The sequence below is a fragment of the Synchiropus splendidus genome, chromosome 17 (genome assembly GCF_027744825.2).
Source record: "Synchiropus splendidus isolate RoL2022-P1 chromosome 17, RoL_Sspl_1.0, whole genome shotgun sequence".
NCBI classification, from domain to species: domain Eukaryota; kingdom Metazoa; phylum Chordata; class Actinopteri; order Syngnathiformes; family Callionymidae; genus Synchiropus; species Synchiropus splendidus.
The window spans coordinates 14,427,914-14,455,632 of NC_071350.1; the positions used below are offsets into that span (position 1 = coordinate 14,427,914).

The 27,719-nt window shown below is 44.7% G+C and overlaps 1 protein-coding gene across 1 annotated transcript in view; it reads right to left on the reverse strand.

The window, feature by feature from the left end:
• Positions 1–6,535: 6,535 nt before the first annotated feature.
• Positions 6,536–27,719, reverse strand: part of LOC128748682 (polypeptide N-acetylgalactosaminyltransferase 10-like) — a 30,388-nt gene continuing 9,204 nt past the window's right edge. The window contains exons 3-14 of the mRNA XM_053847628.1: positions 27,082–27,220; positions 24,345–24,511; positions 16,661–16,846; positions 16,262–16,445; positions 13,520–13,637; positions 11,198–11,305; positions 9,533–9,754; positions 9,123–9,239; positions 8,330–8,479; positions 7,883–8,060; positions 7,669–7,814; positions 6,536–6,999 (exon numbers count right to left, since the gene is read on the reverse strand). Of these exons, the coding sequence (XP_053703603.1) occupies positions 7,896–8,060; positions 8,330–8,479; positions 9,123–9,239; positions 9,533–9,754; positions 11,198–11,305; positions 13,520–13,637; positions 16,262–16,445; positions 16,661–16,846; positions 24,345–24,511; positions 27,082–27,220 (1,556 nt within the window). The 3' untranslated portion in view covers positions 6,536–6,999; positions 7,669–7,814; positions 7,883–7,895. The remainder of the gene's footprint in view (positions 7,000–7,668; positions 7,815–7,882; positions 8,061–8,329; positions 8,480–9,122; positions 9,240–9,532; positions 9,755–11,197; positions 11,306–13,519; positions 13,638–16,261; positions 16,446–16,660; positions 16,847–24,344; positions 24,512–27,081; positions 27,221–27,719) is intronic.

Here is a 27,719-nt window from a genome sequence, read left to right on the forward strand (position 1 = left end):
GGCCACCAGTTTTGCTTGACTTGAAAAGCGACTGCACGCAGGGAGGAAGTGAGTAAATAATAGATGAGAACGAGACGCGTGTTTATCAGCTGCTGCGGTCCTTCCAGAAACGTTCATGGAAGTATCTGCCGAAGAAGAAAGGGGAGCTGAAAACACCTGTGCGTCAGTTTCGCTCCCGCTGCGACATTTGCTTTGAACACCATCAAACCTACTGCTGTCAGGATAACATCACTTCCTGTTCCTGTAGCTTTTGCTGAGGAGTGTTGCTGAGGTTAAACCTGGTCAACAGTCTGAGAGACTCTGGCCCGGGTGGATTCATGCTACAGCCTCGAGACAGAGCCACTTCCTGTCCAGCTAAAGCCTAAATTTAGACTTTTGTCGAGTTCATTGGTAACAAGTGTTTTGTTCTTAATGTTAATATAATTCTCCTCGGAGTTTAAATGAGTCACAACTACTTCCTGTCAACTAACTGGAGTCAGAACTGCACAGTGTCAATCAAGTCAAGTCCCTCAACGAGTCAGTGCCGAGTAGCATCCTCATCGCCTCATGTAGGTCCAAGAAAATCAATGTTGACTCAGGGCGATCGAGGAAACTCCTTCCTGTCCAATATCTGTAGGATTCAATCTGAACTGGAGTCACACGGGACTCGCTCAGATTAATACTACTATGGATGCTTTGGACTGTGCTGTTTAATGAACCGTGCCTCAGATCCAGTCCAGTATTGGTGATGAGTCGGAGCCAGAACACCAGGATCAGAGTCCCGACAGGGTCAAAGATAGCAGCTTAGCAGAAGAGAACTCAGTGGAGTGGAGCCAACGACCCGCTGGCGTGTGTTCTGTTCACTTCCACATCCAAAGTTCAAGCAGAACTTCTGTCAGTTCTGATCAGCACCCGAGCGTCTGGATGATCATCTGCAGAGCCAAACAGAACTTACAGTTTTTTTTATATTCTGCAAAGATTGGAAGACCCGGCGCGATGCCGGCAGGCTGCAGCTGCCGTCACACTTTGTCGATATAGAGAAACATCAAAATGCAGACCTGGAGATTCTGCCAAGTTATCTGGCTCCCGGGCTTTTTGGTCTCGGCTCAGAGGAAAGTCGGGTTTTGTTTCGCAGAAGAGTCAAGTGATGCCAAGTTAATGCCCTTTTATGTGATCACAAGTTTATCGTTTCACGTTCCAAAGGTCTGTGATTGTGATGGAACCGGTCCAGCTCATGTTCTGAGATCAGCAGCAACGTGATTCTTATCAAACGCAACGTTCACATCTCAGCTGGAGACTCTCTGTTTAATCCTATCAAACAAAACTACTTTTGCTCCCAGAGTTGAGGGGGCAGCAGCCAAAATAAAGAGACCCAGACCTACATCTCTCCGGAAACCTCTTTCAGCTCTCCAGGTCCAATGAATGACAGGCCTCCTCAGGCCCAGGAGCATCTTGACAAGGGCATCTTCAACTCAGTTGGAGGAGCAGAGATTCTCTTCAAGGTGTCTCCTGGATTCCTGAGCTTCAAGAGAGAGTCCAGAGTATCTGGTGACCGGGTGGCTGTGCTCTTTCTGCACGACGATTGGCGCTGTCACTGCAGACCAATCCATCCTTCCCTCACTGGTGAACAAGAACCAGAGACACCTACAGGTCCAGTCCCAATTGGAAACAAGTCTGACCCGGCGCCGTCAAAGTGGACCGCAATTGAAAGCTTTTCTACGCAAATAAATATAAAATCATTTTTAAAAGGAATGATGAATTGAAAATGGCTGACAGTGGGAAAAACAACAGATGACAAAATTGACTGTCCACATGCAACAGCAGCAACAGCAGCAACAACATAAATAAATAAAAATAAAATACTAAACAAAAAAAAATCTGACTGAATAAACAGTTCATGGACAAAAATAAATAAATAAATAAATAGTTCTTGGACCAAAATAAATAAATAAATTTAATTTAATCTCATTTAATAAAATGTATGACCAAATAAATAAATATTGAACAAAAACAAAACAAACAAATAAAGAAAAAAATACAATAATAAATAAATAAATGAATACAAAATTCTGACCAAATAAACATTTCTTAGACCAAAAAAACCCAACAACTAAATAATAATAACAATAATAATATATTTTTTAGTCTGACCAAATAAATAGTTTTTGGACCAAAACAAAAAACAATAAAACATAAAAACAACAATAAAATAACAAAATAATTCATAAATAAATACAAATTATGAGCAAATAAATAGATCTTAGACCAAAAAAATAACAAAACAAATAAAGTTAAAAAAAAATCTGTTTTTGTTCAAACAAACAAACTTCACATTCATTTTATTTACAAATTGGGAACAAGTGTGACCCGGCACTGTCAAAGTAGAGCACTACCTCTTAATGGACCTCAACTGAAAGCTTCTTGCTTTACTACGACAGCTCCAGGTTTTAACTCGGCATCCTTGGGTTGACTCCTACTTCCATCTCTGTCAACACTCCTGCCTCCATCACACGTGTATGACGAAGCACTTCCATTCAAAGGCCCACTGCATCTTCCCTGACAGAAGTGGAGCATCGGAGCGTCCCTCGGCACCGCAGCCCGGACCGTCTCGCCGCGCCACTCTTCAGGGTTAATAAGCGTCGCTGACTGATGCTGCTGCCCGAGCGAATCGATAACCTGATGGAAAGTGTTCAGGACACCGCGGGGCGTCCTCTCTAGCCGGGATGATCGAGTCTGACGGCTTTTATTAGATGCTCTGGCGTGCCGCTCCATGCTTTAGCAGCAATTAAGGCCACCAGGCTTTTACCCTGCACCCTGAACATGTGTCTGAACACCGCGGTGGAGCCGCGTGAGCCGCATCCAAAGCAGCCATGGCAGCGTGGTGGCTACATGTGCGTCAGTTACCTGGAGACAGTGGTGGATAGTTTTTTCTGAGTCTGAGAATGAAGCGCTGATCACATCACTTTGTGGTGAAGGAGAAATATCGAACCTGCTACCTCCCGTGTCAGTTCAGCTGGTGGAGCTGTGATGGAGAGTGGAGTGAAGAGATGTTGCTCACACGAGAAGATCTCATGAAAAATGACTTTATTCGTGAAGGACACGTTACATGAACAGGTCACGTCCTCAGGCGTCAGTGAGGAGGCATCTTGAAGGGAGAGCTCCTCACTAGAGGGCATCATGACTGGCTTTCCTTCATGAAGAGGAGGTCTATTCCCGAGTCTCTCCTGGAAACAAACCTCCTCCCCAATCATCTACGTCCGACTCAAAACTTGTAACCATGGTTGTCAGAAAATGGTCCAATGTGCTGTCCAAGTTGAGATGAGATCCAGGTGAGGTGGAGGCATTCAAGAGTCTTAAGGTCTGGATCACGAGTGATGGAGGTGTGCAGATGAATCGCGGCTCCACATTGACGTTCCCGCTTTCAACCGTTGATCCAACATCCATCATCCAACAAAGTCTTGGAAGTCAGGTTTCATCACAGCGGCTTAACAACTCCCCATCGCCCCCCCCCCCCCTCAGGTCGCAGCGTCTTCAAAGACCTGCTGAGGGTCTCCAGGGGTTCTCCACCTGGTCCAACTCTAGATGAACCTTCTCATCTGCAACATCTCAGGCTGCATCTAAACCAGCACTCAGCGGAGCGTGTGATGAGGAACACCATTTAATATTCCAGGACGGCGCTCCGAAGGGAAATCCGTCCTCCATCACTGCGGCTGCAGGCTCAGGTTGATCAAATTATCTCCTCCTACATTGTCTGCCGCTCTGTACTTCTCTGATAGCACCGGTTATATTGAGATTCGTGGAAAACAGAGCCCGTCCTCCGAGAGTTCCCTTATCGGAGAGAGAGCGATGCTTGGAAGTCGACGTTGGTATGCCGAACATGACTCACTTAAAACATGATTTTCTTTTTTGAGGTGAGCGTTCCAGCTCTGGGATTATTCAGCAGCAGGAAATATTCTGGAGGACATCTGATCCTCCTCTTTTCTTTTTCTATTTGACAACTTTGTGAACGTCTTCATGCATTTTATTCTACGGAAGTCATTTGCAGGTCAGTTGAGTATTGTTGTCTTGCGCTTTGCCATGGAGAACTTTTTTGTTTACTTTCTTTTCTCCTTGCCATGGTCTTCTTTTTTTGTTTTATTTGTCCCTTTATTTCCCTCCCATCTTCACCATTTTAAAAAATTCTTTTCTTTTTCTTTTTTACATTTAATCTCTTTTTCACCATCAGTTTGGTAAGAGGTCTCCAACCCGAAGACCATCCCTCCTACCCAGCATCTTCTCCACAGAAAGCTTCACTGCGTCTGACCCTCACTGTGACGGGAGACAAATGGGCTGCTAAAAGCCAAGATTGTTCACCGCGGCGGCGTCAAGGTCCTCGGCAGGAGGAGAGGAAAACGTCTCTGCGGGAATGATGTCCAAGGCCTCGCGGGTAAATTGAGTGTTTTACCTCGACTGGATTCCAGTTGATGTAACCGACGGAACTCAAAGTGGACATGAGGGGTCTGGTCACCATGGAGACCTGACTGCTGGATTCACGGGTCACTACTTGGCTGTCAATGAGATGCAGCTTTCCGCCATAACATTATGACCACTTGACCTGAAGGACTCTCACTTGTCCGAGTTATGGAAGTCACTATTACGGTTCGGCTATTCTTCCTGAGGCATGAACAAAACATTCCTTTTAACCGTAGAGAAACCTGATGTTGCCCTTCAAAATAAAAGCATTGGAAAGACTATTACTGTACCAAACTATACATATCACACACAGCATAAAAAATAATTATTTTAATTCATAATCATTTAAATCATTTTCATTTATTTATTGTGGCCAAAATAATCACAGTGATTTTCTTGTTAGAACTGAAAAATAATACAATTTAAAAAATGTGTATGTTTTATTGTTATTACTAAATGCTAAGGAAATTACTGTGATCATTCTGGAAACTTGGACATCAACGTGGTTTTGATTGTTGATACTAAATGGTGAGTAAATAAGCCAACAATTTTGGTTGTCATTAATGTGAATATTTAGCTCAAATAAATGTTGATAATACGGAGTATTTGTTATTCATGATTTGAATAATGGCTGATACTGACTTGTCATAAATAGGAACAACATGAGTCGACTGATTCGAGCAGCGTGAGATGAACCTCCTCCCCGTCTCTCAGCAGATGTTTGTGAAGCTATGTGGCTCACACATTCATGACTTGGCTGTAACCAATCTTCTTATTCTGAAAAAAAAACTGACTCATAAACAGCACATGAATCTTCACATCCTCTGACCCAAAGTCAGCGTCAGGCCCGGAAGGTCGGCTGGCTCCAGCTCAGCCGGCGAAAACGTAAAAACTCCATTACGCTGCTAAAGTAAACGTCGTCTCCTTTCCAGCTGGCATTTTTACGTCTTCCTCGCTCAGCGGTTGATGAAGAGCCGTTTGGCTCGGGTTCGGGAGCCGCTGTTGGACCGGCGCCTGGCCCGGAGAGCCAGAACAGAATCACAGCCCGCTGAATAAATCTGTTCAAAGATGGAGGCGACAGACGCTCGTATCATCCGCGACCAGCGAGAAGCTGACGGCGGCACAATGAGCGCCGCCACAGTTGGCGTCACTCACTCTGGCAGGATGGAGAGTGTTTATCAACCATGACAATAGCAGGTATTTCATGGCATCAAGGAGGAAGCACAGGCAGCTGAAGAGCGGAGGGAGAAAATATCAGATCTGAATTCATCCAGAATAGTGAAGTTCACACATGACAGAACTGTATGAACATGTGCATATCTTGAAAATTCACTGGCGAATTCCATTAAACCTTTTTTTTTTTTTTTTTTTACATTAAATGCAGACACTGGATATTCACAGGTCACATTCACACCGTTTTTCCGCGTGCCCGCCCGGGTCAGCCACTTGTCTTCATGATGAAACCAAATGTCTCCACATCTGTGCGGACCACTGTTTCCATCTGTCTCCCGCGGTTGAAGCTCCAGTCGTAGATGACCCTTAAAGATTGTGTTCAGTTAATTGATGTGAAAGTAAAAGCCTCGGGGGCGTTTCGGTTTCCTGGAGTTGGTTTTCCAACTGAATGAGCATCAAACTTCCCGGCAGAGATTGAAGATTCCGCTGACCTCGCCGACCGCTGGGATCTGTTCTCGCGCTTGTAGAGCAGCGCTGGTCTGCCCTTTTTAAACAGCGTGTTAAAGGATTTGACCCGAAAACGTCCGCCAGGTCCCCTGTGACCCCGGCGTGCCGCTGCAGTCCTCCGTCAGCGGCAGCGCGGACGTTGAGTCGCAGGTTAGCTGTAATTATTCAGTCGAAAGGTTGCGAGTCGCAGGCGGAGGCCCATGGGATCCGAGTCGTCACATGCCCTCGAGTCTGCAGCAGTCGAACGCGTTGAGTCGGATCATTAGCCGGATCCAGAGAGGAGGGGGCGCTGTCCAAAGTGCGACGTCCTTCTTTACGAATCACACTGACTGGAGGGCGGGGCTTCGGCAGAAAGGTGCAGTTCACATCAGAACCTGAGTGGCAGTATCGAGCCACTGACATGAAGAATTCATCCATTTTGTGCGACTGTTTTTGTAACAGAAAGAAATGATATCATGAATAAATTATATTGTATCAAACTTAAAAATGAATAGTGACATTATTCTATTGTTTGACTCAAAATTCGAGCGGATCTCAAATCAAAATAATTCCGCTTCTGTGATAGCTTCGGAAAAACAAAGTCATACTCCCCATCGGGATTTCCCGAATGAAATGAGGAAGCGGAGGAAGAATATATCGACTTTATTAAATATAAAATATGTTTCTAGTAGAAAACATCTCGAGTTCTTGAAGTGCAGGAGTCAAATGAATATTTTAGAATCCTTCTCATGAAAATGTGCTTCTCTAAAGTTTCGTGTGAAAAAACAGGAAGCCAACATTCTTTCGCTCCGGTTTTAAGGCAGTTCAGAGTTCAGCCGTGCAACGGTGACGGAAATAAAAATCAGTTTGATCCTGCGGGTCCCAAACACGGCAGTGAAGCTCGCAGTCCTGCGGAGGAGAGACGGAGGAGGTGATCGACCTGGATCAGGACTGACTTTCTTCTCTACTAAACAAAGTCTGCTTTTAAAAGGAAGAATTCTTCTGGAATGAAGATATTTTCCTGGTGTAGACAAGTCAAATGCTGTAGCTAAAAACACTGCCCCGTCAAGTAAGCAAGCTTGGTAGCAAAAAAAAATTAAGTAAGTACATAATAGCAATAATAAATAATAAGAAAAAGTCTAATAGTATAATAAAAATAATGAAATTCAAGAGTGATATTACCATACCGTACTATATTTATTTATAAAGCACTTAAAAAAGCAATACAAGATTGTCACTAAGTGCTGTACAACTGTAAAAATAGAATAAAACATTGAAAACAATAAATGCATAAAATTAAAACAGGGCAGATACACAAGAAAACAATATTAAATATAAAAAGTCAATAGATAAATAAATAAGCAAAGAAAAATATGGAAAATTTTAACAGTTAAAAAAGCTAATATATATAAACGGTATGAAAAGTAGCACTTTAAAACACAAAAAATAAAAATAAAAATAATAAAATTATAAACTTATGTAAAGAAAAAAAGGCAGACCAATATGAAAAACAGTACATTATGTTTTACATCAGTTCAAACAAAAGAAGGCCAGCAAGTGAGAGTGAAGAGGACCTACCTGTTCTCCGTCACGAGGTCCCGCCGTACACTCGGACTCTGGATGTCGGGGTTCACGCTCTGACTGGATATTTGGGTGGCGAGCTGACCGCTGCCCCCACATGGTCACTCCCTGAAACACTGCGTTTTCATTGTCCGCTTAAATACCTACAATAACAAATTCAGTTGTTTAGAGCAGGTGGTCCAGAACATTCTGACCACTCTCAGGGTCTCACCAGGGAAGTGCAGTCAGTCGCTCCCTCGATTGAAGAGCTCCAGGATGGTGGCGTTGGTTCTCTCGAAGAGCCACTGCTGACTCAGCGAGGATGCGTCGCACGTGTTCATGAAGACGCGCCGCTCGCTGGGGCTGCTGTCGATGCAGCTGTTGCTGACCGGGTGGTACAGACTCCGGTCCTGCAGCCCACAGACACAGGTTTCAACTCCAGTCTCACCCGATCCTCCCGCAGGCGCCTCGCCAAAGCCAACGCAGCGGGACATGATTAAAGTTGGTGTCAACGTGTTGCCATCACCGCGTCGTTGGGAGAAAATGTTTGCAGAGAGAGTTACTAAACGGGATGGCAGCTGTGATGAAACACAGCAGGCTGTTCTTCTGACGCTCGCCAGATGGCCACGTTCGCTCGTAACACTTAATGATTTGATGGTTAAGAAGCCAACTCACGCACCTTCCTGTATCGCCACAGCTGGTTCCCCTTCATGCCGTGACAGTCGTACAGAGTCACCGGGCTGCTGTGGGACACGGCGTCGAAGCAGACCTTCCGCGTGTGCATGGGGTCGCCCACTCGGATGTCCTCCCTCCAGCCCAAGGTCAACACCTGCAAAGGTCACAGTCAGAGTCACTTTTTTTTTCAATATTTTTTAACAACACACATTATTTTCTTCAGCTAAATTTTTTGTTTTGGCGGCCATTTTTCTTCAAAATCTCTCCCTGAGCAGGTGCAGGTACCAAATGTGTCCGTTTACCAAATGTGTCCTACCTGCCCCGGAGTGATGACGCCACATCTGGCAAATACGAGATCTTTTTTTTCATGTTTTAATGAGCCAGCGGAAATTGAAATAAAGGATTTCAAGGCGCTTTTCACCACATACGTAACATTTATTGCCACAAAATGCGATGGTTGTCATCGAATCGTTTGCAACGTTTATGTCCGTTCTTCTCCACAGTCTGCGGAATAACGCGGCGTGATTGGCTGACATGAATGGAACCAAAAAAAATAATCACAATTTACACATCACAATTTTTTTTAAACACCTCCGAGGCTTTATCACAATACTTCAATTCCTGCTGGCTCATTAAAACTTTAAAAAAAGTGATATCGTATATGCCTGATGTGACCTCATCCCTCCGCGGCGGGTAGGACACGTTTGGTAAGCGGACACATTTGGTACCGGCACAGGCCGCAGGGACAGACTCCAGCGTTTCTGAGGGAACAGTCTGTGACGAACATGAACACTCACCTGGCCGTGACTCCAGTTCACCTCCCCTCGTCCCCTCACACAGTTCTCCATGCGGATCGGACTCCCGGACACAAAGTGTTTGATCTCCATACACATGCCGCTGCCCACGTTTCGGATCTGTAAGAGCCAGAGCAGGCCAGACCACTGCAGTGACTCCAGTCGATCACACTTTAAAGATCCGTTCTGATCTGTGATGACGCTACGTGGGAGGACTGCATCAACGCACAGGCAACATTTGACATCATCTACCACAAAGGCAGCCCAAAGTCATCGATTCTGTTACCACAGTAACAACACATTTAGATGGTTGTAATGTTTAGAGAACATAACTGGAGTGTTTTGGTGATTTATCTGTCTAGTTATTTGCAATGCTAATGCTACTACACTTGAGTAAAGAAAACCAACTGCACCTCTCCCCAAGCGGCAGCAGGGGGCTCCACCGGCGGGTAGTGTTTGGGCAGGTCCCAGGCCACCTCGCTCATGAACCACTTGAAGTTCTTACAGTTGAGTCGATTCCTCAGCTCCTTCTGCGTCGTCATGTCTCCGGCCGACAGGTGGCGGTACTCTGGCCGGCGCTGGTACACATATTCGGCGTACTCATCCATCCAGACCTCGGCGACCCGCTTCAGGTTCTGACCGAAGAGAGAGGAGCACAGGAGTGACATCAGCTCTCGCAGGACATTTGACTGGGTGTTTGGACTTGATCACACACTTCCTGGATCTCAGACTCTAAATCTGTAATGCCATAACTTCAACTGGAAAGTAGTGACCAACATAGTGCAGGAGTCTTTCAAATATAGCACAGATTTTTTTTCCTGTTTTTTTTTTTTTTTTTTTAATTTTAGCAGATGGGTTTTGGGTGATGTTGCACACATAAGTACATGTTCATGCCACTATTTACATGATGAAACATGTCGAAAATGAACAAAAATGTGCCATCTAAACTTAAAATAAAATACAATTAAAATAAAATAAAAAGTTATTGTCAGTATTAAAAATTGGAATAAAACCGACATCAAATTACCAAATAAATAGAAAAACAAATAAATAAAAATTATAAAAAAATGAAAAACACAACAAATCAGGACAACATTTAAAAAAAAAATCAAAAACGAAAAAAGAAAATGGAGGGAAATTTGTATGCTATTGCTAAATGCTACATAAAATAGGAAGAAAACAAATGAAAATGAATTAAATGGAAACAAGATATATGAGCATATTCTATGCTCCATGCGTCTTTCATGCGTTGACATGTTTTGCGTGACTGTCTGTGTGTATGTGTTCATTCATGACTCGCTCTTATCTGCCCCCCCGCCACCGTGTATGTTGAACACACATATTTACGGGTCTGAAGCGCTGCACATGTGTCTGTAGTGAGCGGCCCAGCCCTCACAGGCGGTGGATAATGAGGAGAAAACATCTAAATATATTTCCCTTTTGTGGCGGTAAAACGAAAACTCAGCTGGTCAGGGCTCTGTGAGTCACAGAAAAGCAAGCGTCGGTGATTCATCCCATCGTCTCGTGAAGCAGAGCAACATGAAACGGGCCGCTCTTTTTCTTCGGCTTGTCATTTCACAAACAGGAAGCAGCATCCTGACAGCGCGACACGGCTCCTACAAACAGAAGGCCCCTGGGTGAGCCGCTCTTTAATCACAACTTTCCCTCGGCGGCAGAGCCGGCTCGCCGTCATCAGTATTCCTCTGCGGCTGGGAAAACTGTTGATCAGGAGGAAAGCGTGCCAACGCCACACTGAGCCAACCTGAGCCCAAATCCAGGCGGCCGCCCCGAGACTCCGCTGTGTCCCAGATGATTAAGCTCCAAAGACAAATTCACATTTGTTCTCAGAAGAATGGAGGGAACAATGCGACTTAAGCGACTGGGATGTGGAATGGAAACCGCTGCCTCTGTACGAGACTGAGACGGGAAGCTTGAGCAGTGTGGGAAGCAAATATGGGCAGGTTTGTTGCTGTCGAGGAGGGTCACATGACTCGTCCTTTGAATTTACACCTAGTGCTTTCATGAGTTGGTTGATGCTAGGATGGCTCCAAATTTGTGTTTCATCCAGAAAGTCTCACCTTCGCCAGGCTGATCCCGCCGGGGATCTTGTAGGGGACATACTTCCTGTAGATGTGTCCTACCCTGGAGCAGGGGATGTCCTCCATCCGACCACCACACATCCACACCTGCAGAGAGAGGCACACTCTGGATTGATGTCCGGATACATAGCTGTTGGTTGTCAAGAGTGAGGTAGACTAGCTGGGAACCCAAGGAACACAGACGCTAAAATCTCCAGGAGCTTGTCTCCTTAGAAGCCTGTGAGCAATAAGAGACTTCACCACCCCCCAAAACCTGCTGAGATTTCCCCATTGATCTTAATAAATGCGAGTCCAAACGTAACACCGCAACTGTACGATTAATAAAACAACCTTATCTAGCGGGAGTTTGGAGACTGTTGAGGGTGAGACGTGCCTTCACCAGTTCAGGTACAGCAACATCAGACTTCACTCCGCCACCATGAATAAAACATCAGGCAGACTCACGAGCTCCATCGGTATTTTATTTATTTAAAAAAAAAAACTGACGTGTCTCTCTTGGTGTCCAACTATAAATAAAAGATGGAGACAGAGTATACATTCACAACATGTCAGCGCATTTATGAATAATGCCACAGCAGCGACGCCTCCACGGACGGACGCAGCAGTTATCACGCATCACGTGACGTCATCATTTTTGATAGGCCTGTTGCCACGGAAACAAATCTGAAATGAGCAATTATGGGTATGGAATCTGTCACATACATACGGAGAAATGATGAGGATGTTTAGACGAAGAACTTAAGTTTTGACGGCACAGAAGACGATCAGCACCTCCACATTTTCCCCCAAAAAAATAGTGACAAAAGAGGATTAAAAAATTTTTTTTTTTAAATACATTCTTTAATATAATGATAACAAAAAATAAGTAGAGATACATAAAGCAATGGAAAAAACATGTAAGCATCTAACAAAATATAATATAACTAACTTTAAAACAGATGTTTTTTTGGCCGATACATATGACAAATAAAATATATAATGTACAAAATATGAATAAAAATACATTTATTACGAAAAAAAATCATGATTTTTTGCAAACTATTATACAATAATAAACCTTTATTATTATCATTATTATTAGTAGTAAGAGTAACAGTAGGAGAATTTCTAAAATAACAATGTGACATATCAATTTTTTAAATATATTTTGATGAATAAAATTAATTAAAAAATGTAGAAAATATTTTTGGGAAAATGCATTGGAAAATTTACTTTTGTGATATAATGGTTGATGAAAAAAAAATCATTTTTGGATAGTATATTTCAATTATAATAATGACATTATAATGTAAAATTAATTTGTGCAATATAATTGTTTTAAGTCAGTACAACTAAAAATAAATAAAAGCAGAAGAAAGAAAAACATTTACTCTAACACCAAAAATGGTGTTATCCATTGGTCTCCTGTAAGAAACAAATAAAGAAATAAAATTTAAAAAAGGATTTTTTTCCACACATTATCATCAGAAGTGATGTGGGATGAAAAAGAGACTGACACATTTGAGGACAAAAGAAGCCAGAGGCGCTGAATGTGGCCCCTGACTTTGTCATGGACACTGCCATCAGTCAGCAGCAAGACAGACAACTTCCTCTCTCAGACTCACAGATCTGAACTCTGCAGCAACAAACTCTCAACAAAGTTTTGGGGAAGATTTGATAATTTATGCGCGCTTGTTTGCCAGCTGGCGAAAGATTACCAGAGAACTTTCTTGGCTCTACTCAAGAGATGTAATTACTTCTGCCTGCAGAGTCTGGAGAAGTTAGTGGAGCAGTTTTGATAATAATCCAAGGTCACGTGCGTGTGTGCGTGCGCTCGCTTGCTCGCCGCCTCACTAGTCGCCGTGCGAGCGCGGAGAGCTGCACGTTCCCACATCGGCGCGTCGGCGACGCGGCTTCAGATTAAAGTATCAGTAGATGAAGTGTTCTACATCCGGCGAGGTCCTGGCAGCGGTTTGTGGTGAGGATTAGCAGAAGAGCTTGCTAATCTTCTCACCTCAGGAGACCACGCGGCCGCCTTCGTCGGCTGATGGGAATCTGGCTGGAAAGTAAATTGAATATTGGAGCGGGTAAATGAGTGCTCCGCCTCCGCTGAGCCGAGAGGAGACGCCGCCTGTTAATCTGGGCGGAAATAATAACCTCTTAATGATCTAGGCTCGGGAAATTATTTGGGAGGTTCGAAGCGGAATCTGGAAGCGGAAACTTGGACGGTCCGGGGCGATGCGTTCAAATGCTGTCGGGATTCCTGCCGATCCCCTCGCAAGCCATTTTGAGTCCCACAAAACTGCAGAGCTAGAGACTTACTTTGAAGGAGATCTCGTACTGCTCCCCTCCCCAGATCTCCAGGCCGGTGTCGTATCCTCCCAGCTCCCAGAACCACTTCCTGTCCACGGCGAAGAGCCCGCCCGCCATCACTGGAGACCTGCGAGGCACAGTTTCAATGGAGTTGCCTTCATTTCTTCGTCAGAATATTTTAAAATCACTGCTCTGGAACTCCACCTGAACACATCAGAACCTTATTAGCGCCGAGAAACACCGGCTGCCATATTTTCCCCAAAAGAGACGCAGCGGAGTGAAATCAGAGAGAGAGATGTTTATCTAGGTGACACACTTCCTGTCGGCGTAACGAAGACGCCGCGAACAGCGGAACCAATTAACCTCCTGCGGCTTCTGTCGCGCTCGCGGCTCGTTAGCTCTTCCACCTGACTCTAGCTGGAGCAGCTGACGAGCGGAAAACAGGTCAACAGGTGGCGACGCGAACACACGCACCTCCTCTCACCGCATCTGATCTTGACCTGAAATGTCTGCTCTGTTCCCGGAGCAAACATGAGAATGTCAGGCAGCAAGGACTCGCCTGAAAGGCAACTTCTTTAGTGTGTCATTTTAGATATTGACTGTGTTTTAGATATTGTGCGTTTTAATCTTCACCCGCAATAGTACAGACAGGCAGAATAAATATTGAGGCAGTCTTATGCTTTGAGCGTCTCGATCTTGATCTTTTTTTCCAACTCTTCGAAATGTCACGTTCAACTGTGTCTTGTCTGTCGTTCTCTGACAGTTTTTCCTTCTCGTTTCGGATTGTCTGCTTGACTGAATTAATTATCGTGTTATGAAGCCGATGATTTTAACGTTGATCGTTGGATTTGCGTTCTGGTAGGTTAGGTTCACGTGAAACATGACTTGGCGACGGTTGTTGAGCTACTAGCATCCAAGTAGTCGCTAGTTTCCAACTACCTAAGCAACTTCCCTCCACCGCTAACATTGCGTTAAAGGTCGCTCAAGCAGGTGGGGGCGGGTCTTAATTTACATCAGAGAGGCGCAGCAACCACTACTGTATCAGTACTGTATCGCTCAAAGTTCAATGTTTGATACTCAAGATGCCACCCCAAACACGTTGCATCCGTCACTTCCATAATGTAGCGTGCGTGTGGTTGACGCACTGTATCTCGCGATACGATACGTATCCCAATACAGGCGTGACGATACGATACATTGCAATTATCGCAGTGCTTTAAGTTCAGTAATATATTATATTTGAGCCATGATTTTTAGGGGCAAATTCAAATAACTCAGTACATTTTTATGTACAAAGAAACAAGCTTGCTGTTATGAAGTGAGACTTTCAGCTAAATTTTGGACCAACAGAGCTTCCTTAATAGGTGAAATAACTCAGTAAGAAAACGTCAGTATTAAACACGTCACAAATGCAGCAGCATATCAAATATCTACGTAATAAATATAGATATAGCCAACTTAGGATATCTAGCCTGTATCAGAGAAGTATTCCGATATTTCAGCTAAAACATCGATGCAATTTCCGGCAGCTCTGTATCACGATATTTAAGCATATTTTCTTACACCTCTAGTCGATGCATAGCATTGGAGTTGCTCCTTGACCCACTCACTTCCGTCACGTTCCGTCTACGTGCAGCTGGTTTCAGGGAGTCATCAGTGCCGCACTTCTCTTCCGGTGATTGACTGTATGCTTTTGAAATGGCAGCCACGACACAAACGGCAAGGTTCATTAATCTCTCGCTCCCGCGGTTCCCTTCTGTGGAGGCCATGATTGCTTTGTTTCAAACTTTTGTGCGCTTGAAATAGCATTTTGTGTGAGGAGTGATTGATGGCGGCTGCTTCATAATAAAAGTGTCGGCGCCGCGGGCGACTGTCGCCGCGCAGACGTCCGCCGAGTGCTGCTAAAGAGTCTGTTGTTGTCGTCTCGTACAGACAACTGAGGATTGAAAATTGGATTTATCGGCTTCAAGTTTGATGTTTCTGAGAGAGTTGGACTCATCAGTCAGAGACATGCTGTTTTCCAAAACTAGATATGAAGACTCGTCTCGTTCACGAGTGAGAGGAGGATGGAGAAAGCGCTCCACTGACCGGTGGATTTCTTACTCTCACCTGTGGTCAGCAGCTTTGTAGTGACCCCTGAGCTCTCCGGGGAGAAGGCGTGGCCGAGAACACATATGTGCTACAGAGGTTCTGAGCTCCCCTCACAGAATATGGCCCCAGCAGAAAAAAACAGATTCCTAAATGTGTGTTTGTCTTTGATTCCAAGTTTTGCTGAGGCAGCACCACCATGCTGGAGTAGTCGGGGTGTTGACAAACTCTCCAGGAGCTGAGCGGTGAAGTGGTGGCTCCTGAAGGTTCCACAGAGGCTCTGGGTGTGCGAGCTCTCGGCCCCCCCCCCGCAGAAGAAGAAGTTAAAAAGTAATGAGACTCTGCCTGTCAGCCCCTTTTCACCTCCCACACGCATCAGACGCTCTTAGTGGGGTCGAGTGCATGTGAGTGTGTGTGTGGGGTGTGTTGGCGCTGCAGTCATTTCCAATTAGACTAAGACATCCACGAGTCTTGCACGAGACGTGGGAGGAATTTTCCTCTTGACTCAAGATGATCCAAGTGAGTCACTCCAGCCGCTCTGATTCGGAAACTCTTCCAAAAGAGGTGACGTGTCAGAGACGGTGTTCAATCGAGCGTCAAGTTGTTTTAGTGAGAACTAGCTGAGTGCAGCTCACGCTACGGCAACATCTCGGGGTCACTTACTCGAACGGTTGACTTGGGTCGTCCCTCTGCATCTCCGGCGGGATGGGGATCCTCTTGTAGTACATCTCCCAGTCGAAGGCTCCTCTCATGGCGTCGCCCGCCTGCGTGTCGTAGCCGAAGTTGTCGTGGTCGATGACGTCGATCATTGGGCACACGATGGTCTTCCTGTTCTGGACGATTCGGTCTGAGGAGACAGAGAACTGAGGATGTTGTGGGCTGAGGCGAAGCTAGTGCTTATAGCGGCTCAGTAAATTAGCATAACAACCTCTAGCCTGCATGTTTCTGGGCTTGTGTCACTGTATAATCTTGTGTATTTTTATTTCTCTCCTTTCTTATTTTTCAGTTTTAGACCTCACTTCTGGTGTGGTTCGGACATTCCATTTGTGTTTGCAGTCTCACCCAGCAGGGGGGGCAGCCAGTTGACGTTGGCTTCACAGTGTGAGTCCAGGAAGGTGATGACTTCCCCTCTAGCTGCTTTGGCCCCCAGCAGTCGGGTCCGGATCAGACCCTCCCTCTTCTTGGTCCTCAAGATGCGGACTTTGGGCAGCCGCTGCATGTACTCTTCCAGCGCCCCCTTCAGGTGCTCTGCAGAGGAGGAAACACACACTGAACTGCAAGCGTCTGATGACAGAAAGTCATGCGGCCCAAACAGGAAGTGTGCTGCCATTTTTCTTCTAAATGTGCAGTAGCGCGTGTGTGCAGTATGTTCGCATGCTAGTGAGGCTGTGTGTGTGTGTTTAGCGAGCGTGTGCACCGTTGTTTTGTTGCTGACCTTGTTTTTAAGTGATATTTGGAGTTCAATTATGCACTCAAGTGTAGCTGAATATGTTTGTGAGTGTGTTTACTCCAGTGCACAAATATGCCATTCCATATTGTGAGTCACAATTTGAGGGTATGCATTGGCTTTTTGTGAGTCTATGTTTCGGTGTGAGGTTGTGTGCAGGTGTGTGTCCATGTTTTTTGATTTTGGCTGCGTGTGCCCGTGTGTGTGCGCGTTGTTCCAGTGCTATTTCTGCTCCTGCTGTGCCAACAAAGAGGAGTAAACGTGACTTTTGGGAAAAAGCTTTGTGTTTCTGCAGGTTCCCAAAATAGCTGCTGCTGCAGTCGGCAGCCTTAAAAGATAATTCGGGTTATTTTGGTGCTTTCATGTCTGCTTGATGCAAATACGACTAGATTTCGGGTCGTGCTGGCACATATCTGCTCGTCTGAACGCCGTCTTTGATCGAGCGATCCCCGATCGTGTTTTTCTTAAAACTACATGAAAGTCCGCTGCAGGGTATCGACGATCGATCGGCTCCGATGTCGGCGTGTGTTGGAAAGGCTTCCCGGATACGTCAGAGGAGAAAAGGCTTCCTTTCCTGTTGCTATAGAAGCACTGTCAGCCTGGAGACAGAGTGAAACGATGGAGATCTTCTGACCTCTCTGGGTGGGTCTGACAGAGCCTGACAGAAAGCAGCATGAGGAACCAAAACACATCACTGTAGTTGGTTCTGTAACCTAAATAAAGGCAACCTGAAGTGTGACCAGGGTTCTGCCAGTTTCGGTTCCAAAACCTTATGGTCGTGGTCACCCAGGTGTTAGGTTTCGTTCACAGTCACGGGCGTCTCCACCTAGCCTGTGCTCTCTTCTTCACCTCTGTCCATCACTCTGAAATGATCCCATGGTCGCTCTTCCCCCTCCCTCTCACTCATAAGTATTCTGACTTGCTTCTCCTAACCTTCATCCCAACAACAGCAGTATAATGCAAAAACAAGAATTCTAGAAGGAGAAAGAAGCTCTGAAAATAGCAACACAGTATTGTTATTTAAGTCGGCATCAGAAAGGAGCGCTCAGTTCTGCCTTCCTTCCAGAGGTCCCGGCGACCTCCACAGGACTATATAAATGGGACCTTGCTACAAGGACAAAGGGTCTCCGTCCGGTCGGTGTCAAGCTGCAAATAAAAAGCAGAGTCCTCCTCCTCCTCCTCCTCCTCGTCTTCCTCGCATGTGCGATAAATTAAACCAGCGAGAAAACGTCCACTTGAGGAGACTCTTCTCGACGGCCGCCGCCGCCGTTTTGCCCACGAGGCTCATGAATCCTGGAGAGAGCAGATCTGGAGGTGACGGAGGAAGATCCCAGGTTTTAATTAAGATCAGATCATTTTCTCTGAATAAATTGGAACGCAGCTTCGACTGTTTACCGAAATCGAGGAGGCAATTAATCACGCTAATGAGAGGCGGCCGATGTCGGCAAACACATTAGTCTTTATTAGAAAGTGAGAGGGGGGGATCGAGGGGCTGCTGCGCATGTCGGGGTCACTTACCAGCGACGGAGGGGTGCTGTAGGAAATGAGGAGCGTTAACTAGACAGATTTTAACTTCCTGTCGCTCTGTGGAGAGACTCATAGATGAGTCAGAGCTCAGAGGAATGGAACGCGGCCGGAAGCTTCTCTGAAAGTGTGGGACAGGTTCGGACTCCTGATCCAGAACTCTTGACTCCATGTCCTCTCCTTAGCCTCTCACCTTCTACTGTCGACTATCCTCCACCGTCAAGTGTCTGGAACCCTCCACTCACTCCTCCCTTCCTTGAACCCCAACCTTCCTTCTCACCAACACTCACTTGTCTCCTAGTCCAGGGGTCCTTAAACTTTTTGATCTCAGGGCCCAACTTTTCCAGAACAAATGGCCAATTCAAGGAATAGAACTGAGCCATTACTGTGCCATTTCTGATTTCTGAATTACTCATTTAATTTGTGTTCAATATCCATACATAAACAAGCCAAAACCTTGTGAAATGACATGAAACCATGTGATCAGCTCAGAGATATTTGTCATGGAAAAGTCCAACCAGCAGCAGAAGCTGGTGCAAGTTATGTTCATCAAATTCACTGAAAAAAAAGAAGAAAAATGCCCTTGAATTGTTGTGAAAATTGGAAAAACTCTAAGTCATGAATACAATTGTAAACAAAGGAAATATAATAAAACAATGTCTAAATATCATGAAATATTTTCTTTTTCATAAATAAACTAAAGATAAGTAAAGTGTAAATGAAAGTATCACCATAAAATTAAAAAACTGAGCATCTCACGGCCCAGAGGTGTAAAACAAAAAAACTACTAGTGGCCCTCTTGGAGGCGCTCACAAAAAACTTCTAGCGGCCCTGTAGGGGCGCTTGCTGCAAAACCAAGGGCCTCGGCCCTATGGCTAAGAATCACTGTCCTAGTCCCTCATCTGTTGGAGTCCAGACTCATCTCTTCCTCCCCTGAACTCACTTCCTTCTCCCCTCATCCGTGACTCTTCATGTCTTCACAACCTTCATCTCTTGGACTCTGAAGTTATCTCAACAACAAAACCCTAGACTCAGCGCCTCATATCCCGAACCGTCTCCTCAACTCCTGAACCCTCGGCTCATCTCCTCGTTAAAAAAAGCGGCGAGCGCATAGGCGCCGAGGACTCCGGCGAGCAGCGGGGGTCTATTTTTAGTCGCGCAGATTAATCCCGCGGCTCTCTGGCGAGCCACCGAGCGCTGGCTCATTTCTGCTCTGGAAATATTGCAGTGCCCTCCTGAACTCCATCACATGCTGTCAGTCTCCGGCAGAATATTTGCTGCTTCTTTGTTCAATATAATAATAAATATATAGTTGGAGGAGGCGTGACGTGGTCGGAGTGAAGATGTGGAGGTGTTTAGGCCTTGGGAGCTTTTGTTGACCTTCAGAAGGTCCTGGCTGTGAACAAGTCAGTGTCTGTTGATCACAGGTTATGTAGCTAAAGAGATGAAGAATGAGGTCGGAGGAGAAATGCGAGAAGAAGAGGACGACCACGACGGTGAGACGCTGGTGGTCGGACCCCACGAGAGCTGCCTCATCCGTCAGAAATGATGTAAATTGAGGAACATTCGGCAGCAACGAAGACAAGTTCTGTCTAAGTCCATTAACTCTCAGAGCCCTGCAGCCCTGGATGAGTTGTGAGGTTTAGCCAACGCCTTGTTAAGTCACATTTATATCCTCAGGATCGTCGAGCTCTCGTGTTTACTTTAATGCCGGGCGAATAAAACAAAGACGCAAGACACGCGTGGCTGAGCAGGCAAGCGTACGGCAAACAGCTACAGAGTGAGCGTTGTTTCCGTGAGGCGGCCCCCGTCAGGAGCACGGCGGCTTCTCTGACTGGCAACATTCAATTAGCATCTTTTGTCCGCCGCCATGTCTCGCGCTCGTCTCGCCGTCACACTTCGCTGAGAGCCATTAGCTCGTGATGCCACTCACGCACTCGCGGCTGATGAATAAACATGCGTTCTTCTGAGCGCGCTCAGTACTCATGCAGACTCATCACTGCCACTTCCTGTTGGACCACGATACACGAGCAGGTCTGTTTGCGAAGTCACTCCAGCAACTTGAACTCACAACCAGTTATAAATGTTTGAGTAACTTCTGAAGATTCTTTAAGAATCATGGCTCACAAAGTTCTTCCAAGCAGATGAGAGGCACCCAACTTTCCCCACCAGCCCTCTGGCTCAGACTATTTGATTTTCTTTAAGTATTGAAGATACGGTCAAAAGCGTCTCGCACGTCTGCGGCGCCGGCATCAGGCCTGACAGCACAAGTCCCTGTGGTGACTGAAGACGAGTGAGGCAGATTTGGGACTTCTGTGAAGCAGCAGTCACTAACTAGACACACCCTCCCCCTTCTATCCCACAGCCCCCCGTGTGTCGCCGCCATGTTTGCTTTCCTCCACTCGTTCTGTTCTTCTGCTTCTTTCTTTAGCGCGTGACAAGTTGCCGCCAATTCTCGCCGCCACTTCTGGCTATAAATCCGTGAAATGAGTCGAGCTCCGCCGGCAGAACTCATCACTCACGCTCATCCAGCACAGCGAAGCATCCAGACACTCGCCTGCAGCGATGCGCCGCAAATACGCCGACAACCTTCCACCGTGATTGTTGGACAAAGAAACGTGCCATTCATCATCTTCGTGACGAGTCAACGGCCACCGCAGTGGGCGAAACATCTTCATCTAATTCGTTGGAATGGGGCCCAACGTTTCCTTAATTACGTGACCTTCTCACCCACGCAACACTCTCTGATCAACAGTTTCAGTTTTGGTGGCATTATATGAACAATATTGATGGAAGAGACCAGGACTTCAATAGTCTTCATTAACTACATCATTTTTACATTAATATTATGTTATAATCTTACATAAGATGAAGTAAAACATAATACAATTTCATTGTTGGTAATGTTTTTTTTAAGTGAATGTTCATTTAAATTAAAAAATGAAAAAAAGAAAGAAAATGAATATTTAAGCAGTTAGCATTAAAAATTATAATACAAAGAAAAAAATCTATAGTTCAAAACTTTTTGTTATTTATATTGCTAATTATAATGGAAAAAGTTGAAATCAAAACGTGTCTACAAATGATGCCCCCCTTCAAAAAAAAAATTATATATATATATATATATATACATATACATATATACTCATTTATACTACATATATGAGTATAAATGAGTATAAATGATTTATAACACAAATACAAAAGAGAATTAAACAATATGAAGTGATCTTAAAAGATCAGAGCATAGACTAACACAAAATAAATAAATAAATAATAAAGCAAAAAAAGTACAAAACTTTTGATGTAGGCATAAAAATAACATAATCATGCAGTAAGTACAAACAATTGTATTATTTGCTCAAGGTAATTGACTGAAAATTAGTTATCTATAATTCCAGCTTAATAAAACTATTTCACATTACATAGTTATAAATATATTATTGACAGGGCCGTCTGGAGGCTGTCCTCATCTGGCCCACAGGCCACGTCTGCAAAAGTTCACTGCTTCTTTCTCTATCATCGTCCTTGTTCTGAAGAAGTTTGAGAAACCCAGGTGGTCATAATGAAACTCGGGCAAAGAGCTTCATTTAGATAAGTAGATAAGTAAATGGAGGGTCGTCGCTGGATAAGCAGATTAGAGAGGATAACGGGATAAAAGGTGGCATTAAATAATTGGATGAGAAAAGACTGAGGTTTAATCCGACCTGAGGATGAAGCAAAACAAGAGTGTCATTTAAGAGGGGTGGAGATGAAGAGACAAGTAGAGAAGGAGGGATGGACGAGAGAGCATACTAAAGGTTTCAGAAGGTTTCAGAAGAATCAGACTCTGAGAATGTGGAGAAGCGACCAGAGGAATGAAGAAGGACAGGACCCGCAGTCTTGCGTGTGTTTGTGCGTGAAGCTGCTGCCGGTCACTTGCATTTACAGAGAGAGTCGACCAGATCTGCTGTCAGGGCACTTCAGCTCAGCTGGTGGAAGAAGAAAACCAGCACGCTGCTCTGTGGAGCGCATTTGTTCTGACAGTAGCCGAGGCAGTTTGATCAGCGAGGAAGGCGACGGAGCTCTCCAGTCGCCCCTGGGTCTGCAGCAGGGTTGAGCTCTGCTCTAGCTAACGCCATGGAGATGGCCCCGAACCAAGGCGGGCTCTTGTATCTGGTGGATATTCACATGCTGGTGAAGCACTGGTGGCTCAATCTGAGTGACATAGTAGGGGGGGTTCTTAACCTTTTTGATCTCGGGGCCCACCTTTTCCTAAACAAATGGGTCCGGGGCCCATTCAAGTAGTAGAACTGATTCTTTACTTGGATTTCTGATTTCAGAATTACTGATTTCACGAACCATATACATGTAAACAAACCAAAACCTTGTGAAATGACATGAAACCATGTGATAAGCACAAAGATATTTGTCATGGAAAAGTCCAACCGACAGCTGAAGCAGGTGCAAGTTATGTTCAACAAATTTACTAAAGGAAAAAAAAGAAGAAAAAACCCTTGATGCAAAAAATTGCAAAGGAAATTGGAAAAACCGTACACCATGAAAAAAATTCTGACGTCTAAACGTCTAAATATCATAAAATATTTTGTTTTTCATTCATAAACATATTTATTTATTTTATTTATGAAAAAGGCAATATAAAAATATTTATTTTCATAAATAAAAATATAAAATGTTTTCTTTTTCATAAATAAACATAAATAACAAAGATAAGTAAAGTGTAAATAAAAGTATCGCCATTAACTTAAAACTGCTCCAACAGGTGAAACGTTCTTACTGTTGGGAGCGGCTTTCTTTATCATTCTTTTATTATCAAGAAGTTCTCCAAAGTTGGTAACTACCACAAGTCAATTCAATGACACACTACTGCCACCATACATATGTGGCAAGTGTATTAAAACTGAGTGTCTTACGGCCCAGTGGTGTAAAACAAAAAACTTCTAGTGGTCCTCTAGGGGGCGCTTGCGTCCCAGCCATGGGCCTCGGCCCTATGGTGAGGAATCCCTGATATAGAGGTTGTGTCTTGTTAGTAAAACTGCATGAGCTCTAGGAATGCTGACAGAGAAATAAAAAATATTGGAAACCCAATTGCCAACATGGAACTCAACCGCTCCGACGGTGTAAAACTAGCAGAAATCAAATCATTTTCATAAAAAAAAAATCCTGTGGAAACTCGAAGAACTGTTGCATCATCATCAAATATCAGCGTTCCGCTTCTCTCTCAGCGGCGGCGAGACGTGATCTGGAAGTGAAATGACACAGGGATCTGCAGCTAAACAGCAGAAAAGAGTTTGTACCCGCCGGCGAGACGTGGCGTCTAGCAGCTTCCTCCCTGGAACTCCCTGAGGCCGCCAGTTACAGCTGCAGGCAGCCGCTCCTCTGGCGTCTGTCTCGGGATGTTTCCAGCCTGGCACTGACGCTAATACTCTTCTTGATCTACCCGTCGTGTTTCCGAAAAAAAACACTGTAGCTTTGACGCAGCTTAATTACATCGTCTGTCTGTGGCGGCTCTGTTCAGAGTCCAGTGACGGAGCTCGCACCAGGAAGCGACTTCCACATGGGAGATCCAGGAGAGTCTGTTTGGCAGGTTTCCTCTCCTCCAGTCTCTCAACAGCCGGATGGTTCCCTGCTGGTGTTCACCCAGCCTGCTCCTCATGGAGCTTCAACCATCACCCAAACTCTTCCTCCTTGTCTTTTTCCTCTTTGAAACTTGTCGCACTTTAGCGCTCACTAACTCACTAAAGTGGCTCACCAGAGGTTAAAGTGTGATCCTACCTTTGTCGCTGAAGTCGTCCACCAGAATGATCTCGGCGATGAGCTGTGGCGGCGAGCGGTTGAGGACGCTGTGGACGGTCCTGAGCAGAGAGGACCAGCCCTCGTTGTGGAAGGGGATGATGATGCTGGTGTTGGGGAGCTTCTCCGCATAGAGCTTCTCCCGACAGCTGCGGAGACACAACCCCTTGTTATTGCTGTGAAACTATCATCTTCATCAGTAAAGGAAAATATTTGGGAGACAATTTTTACGACTCATCAATAACTTTTTTGAATCCGCTTTTTCCGTGACGTCAACTTTCCATTTGATTTTTCCCCTCCATCAATTTTGACCTTTTTTTTCTTCTTTTCCCTCTCCTGTTTGTGGCTAGCACATTGGTCATTTTTTGGCCAAATTTAACAATGTGCATAAAAAAAAAAATTAATCTGTTGACATATTCACCGCTCAGTAACTTTTTTTCCATTATAACTTTTTTGCAACAATCAATTTTGCTTTTTTCCCCAGACATTACTATTTTGATTTCTGCTTTTACTCATCATTTAAAATTTCAGTTCCCATATATATATATATATATATATATATATATATATATATATATATATATATATATATATATATCCAATCAGATTTGTAATTTTTTTTTGGGCTTCATTTTTCTCTATTTATTCATTACATTTTCTGTTTCATTTTTTTTGTTTTCTCCTTGTGGTTTGACTTCCATCAGATATTTCTACTTTTGTCTAATCGTATATCTAACAGATTGTTTAAAGATAACGTTTTTTTTTTGTTTGTTCCCACTGTATTACCTTTATTTCCAACAATATTTTTCCACTTACTGTGTTGATATTTCTTTCTAATTTAAGAGCTGATTTTTGGGCGACTGTCGGTTTATTTTCAGCAGCTATTTGGGCGTGACAGCTACAAAACCTCATTTCCCTTCATCTGGTTTGAAACGTTAGCGGACTTCTCAGAGAATCAGGAAGCTAGCAGGACGGCGGCGAGCTGCGAGGGGACTAACAAGAGCAGCTCAGGAGGCGGCGCTGAGCAGCAAATCAAATAAAGGAGGCTGTGAGAAGAAAGTGGGTCAAACAGAACCAGGTCTGAATGTCAAACTGTAAGTGGAGCACAGATGCGAACTAACACGGCGAGGTTGTAATCAGATTCTCCGCTGACGGGTTACACGCGTCACCTTGTACGGCATCACGGCGGCGGGAGGCCCTGAGCCCGCGGGGGAGCTGATCAGGAGAGGAGAGTCGTGCTCTGAAGTGTCGTTCGATCAATGTCCGACATCTCCACTCAGAAATGAGAGCACTGAGGAGGGGTGGGCTGAACTCCATGATGTTTGAATGAGGAACAGAAGGTGTTGATCACTGGGGTCAAACTGGCCGCCATGACAGTGACGGCAACATGTCACCCGCCTCTGTCACTGCAGAAGAGGCTGCCCCGGGGACGCAAGAGGTCTTTAGGCGGCCTTGTCAACTCAATGTTAAACTAGAAGTCAAGAACAGATATATAGAAATAAGTGATTTGATACTCTCTTTTCTACAATAATGAAGGATTTTAGTTTCTCTTTTTTTTGCTTTGTCTCTTCACATAAAGGCAATTATGACTTGACTGTAATGATAATAATAATAACAAAATAATAATAATAATAATAAAATAATATCATCATATTAAGTATATTTAAATGGAAGTAAGACACTTTAAATTAATTGTAAAAATATTTAAAAGTACATTATAAAAAAAAAAAAAAAATCTCTTGTTCCGGTCTTGTGGTCAGTCAGGGGATAAAAAAAAAGAAAGGAAAAACTACTTCGACAAGATTGGAAACCTTCGAGGTGCCATCCCTGCTATTTATCTTATTTATGAATTCTCTGTCTTCAGCAGTGATGGTCGCGACAGCATGAGGTCAAGGAAGGTCGGCTTTTATACCGGCAGATGAAAAGAAGCGAGGCGTTCAGGGACGTGGATGTTCAGAGCTGCTTTCTGCGTGAACGTCGGTCAAGAGTCAGGGCGAAGGCCCCGCCGCGGAGGGTGCCGCTGTGATTAAAGGTTTTGTGCGAGCGAGTGAAAAGGACGCAATGCTTCTAGCCTTTGTGATGCTGCTCTGCGACGGTTACCGGCTCCTGTGAGCTTGGTTGTCATGGAGACGACTGCGGCCATTGATCCCGTCGCCCCGTGAGAGCTTCTGAACAGATGCAGCGTCTTCTTCAACCATCAACCAGAACACTTGGGTCACTGGTTCAGACCCGTCAGAGGCGAGAACATAATCCAAGACATTTAACTATTTTTTCAAGCAGGCATAGAAGAAGCAATATCAGAACCTGAAGACACCAAACTGCTATAGAAATTGAGTGCCACCGTGCCGAAAAGAGATGTGAGAGTTGGGGACACTCACCCCTAGTTAACACAGCAACACAAAGGCACAAAATCTCTTTTCAAAATGGTTCATTTTCAGAGAGGGAAAACAGCTTAACAAGTGGCTGAAATGCATCAAAGTGCCTGCACTTTCCTAAATACTGTGTGCAAACATAGCATCAGGGGTCACGTGGGCTTCCTCAAGGCAATATTCTTGGACCTTAGCTACAATCTACATGGAGTTTTGAAGCCAAAGGTTCAGTACTGCACCACACTAGCATTCAAATCCTGAATCTGCTCACCAACTCTCTTCAGGCTGGGATCAAATCCTGAGTGAAACGCGAGTGAGACACGCATACACGCACACGCCGAGTGACTCACTTTGCGTGTCTGATGTCCGGCAGCGAGCGGTTGAGGGAGATCCGGTCACTGATGTAAATGTTGAAGCCGTTCTCTCTGTAGGCCTGGTCCACCTGGTCGGCCTCGGTCAGGGGGAACGGCTTCCCCTGCTCTCCGTTACCTGCACACACGATACTGAGTCATGACAGAGTCACGAATAATATGCAGCATGATATGATCATATAAGTTGCTTCGGCTGAATTAGATCACTGATATATCATATAAATTCAGCGCAGTCTTGCACTTGGTGAGAACCGGAAACGTGACTGGATGACGCAGGGTTTCCGCCAGTCATATGTCCAGATGGAATGTGCGTTTCTTTCAGGATTTTTCCGCGAACAACACAGAAAAAAACCAACCGTCATGTTCAAGCCCACCTCCATGTTATGTGTTATCCGTCTGTTTGGATGTTTCCACTTCACTTTAATACGTTTGAAGAGTTCCTCTTTAGAAAGAGGTGGTTTTTGAATAAACCTGAATCCCTGTGATGGTGGAGTAAGAGCGTGTGGACGCATCCATTAGGTGCAGGTAAACAAGCTCTTCACATGCATAATAGATTTCTTATCCTTCTTAAGAGAGTATAACACCCAGTTCATCTTCATCTCTATTCTCATGACCAG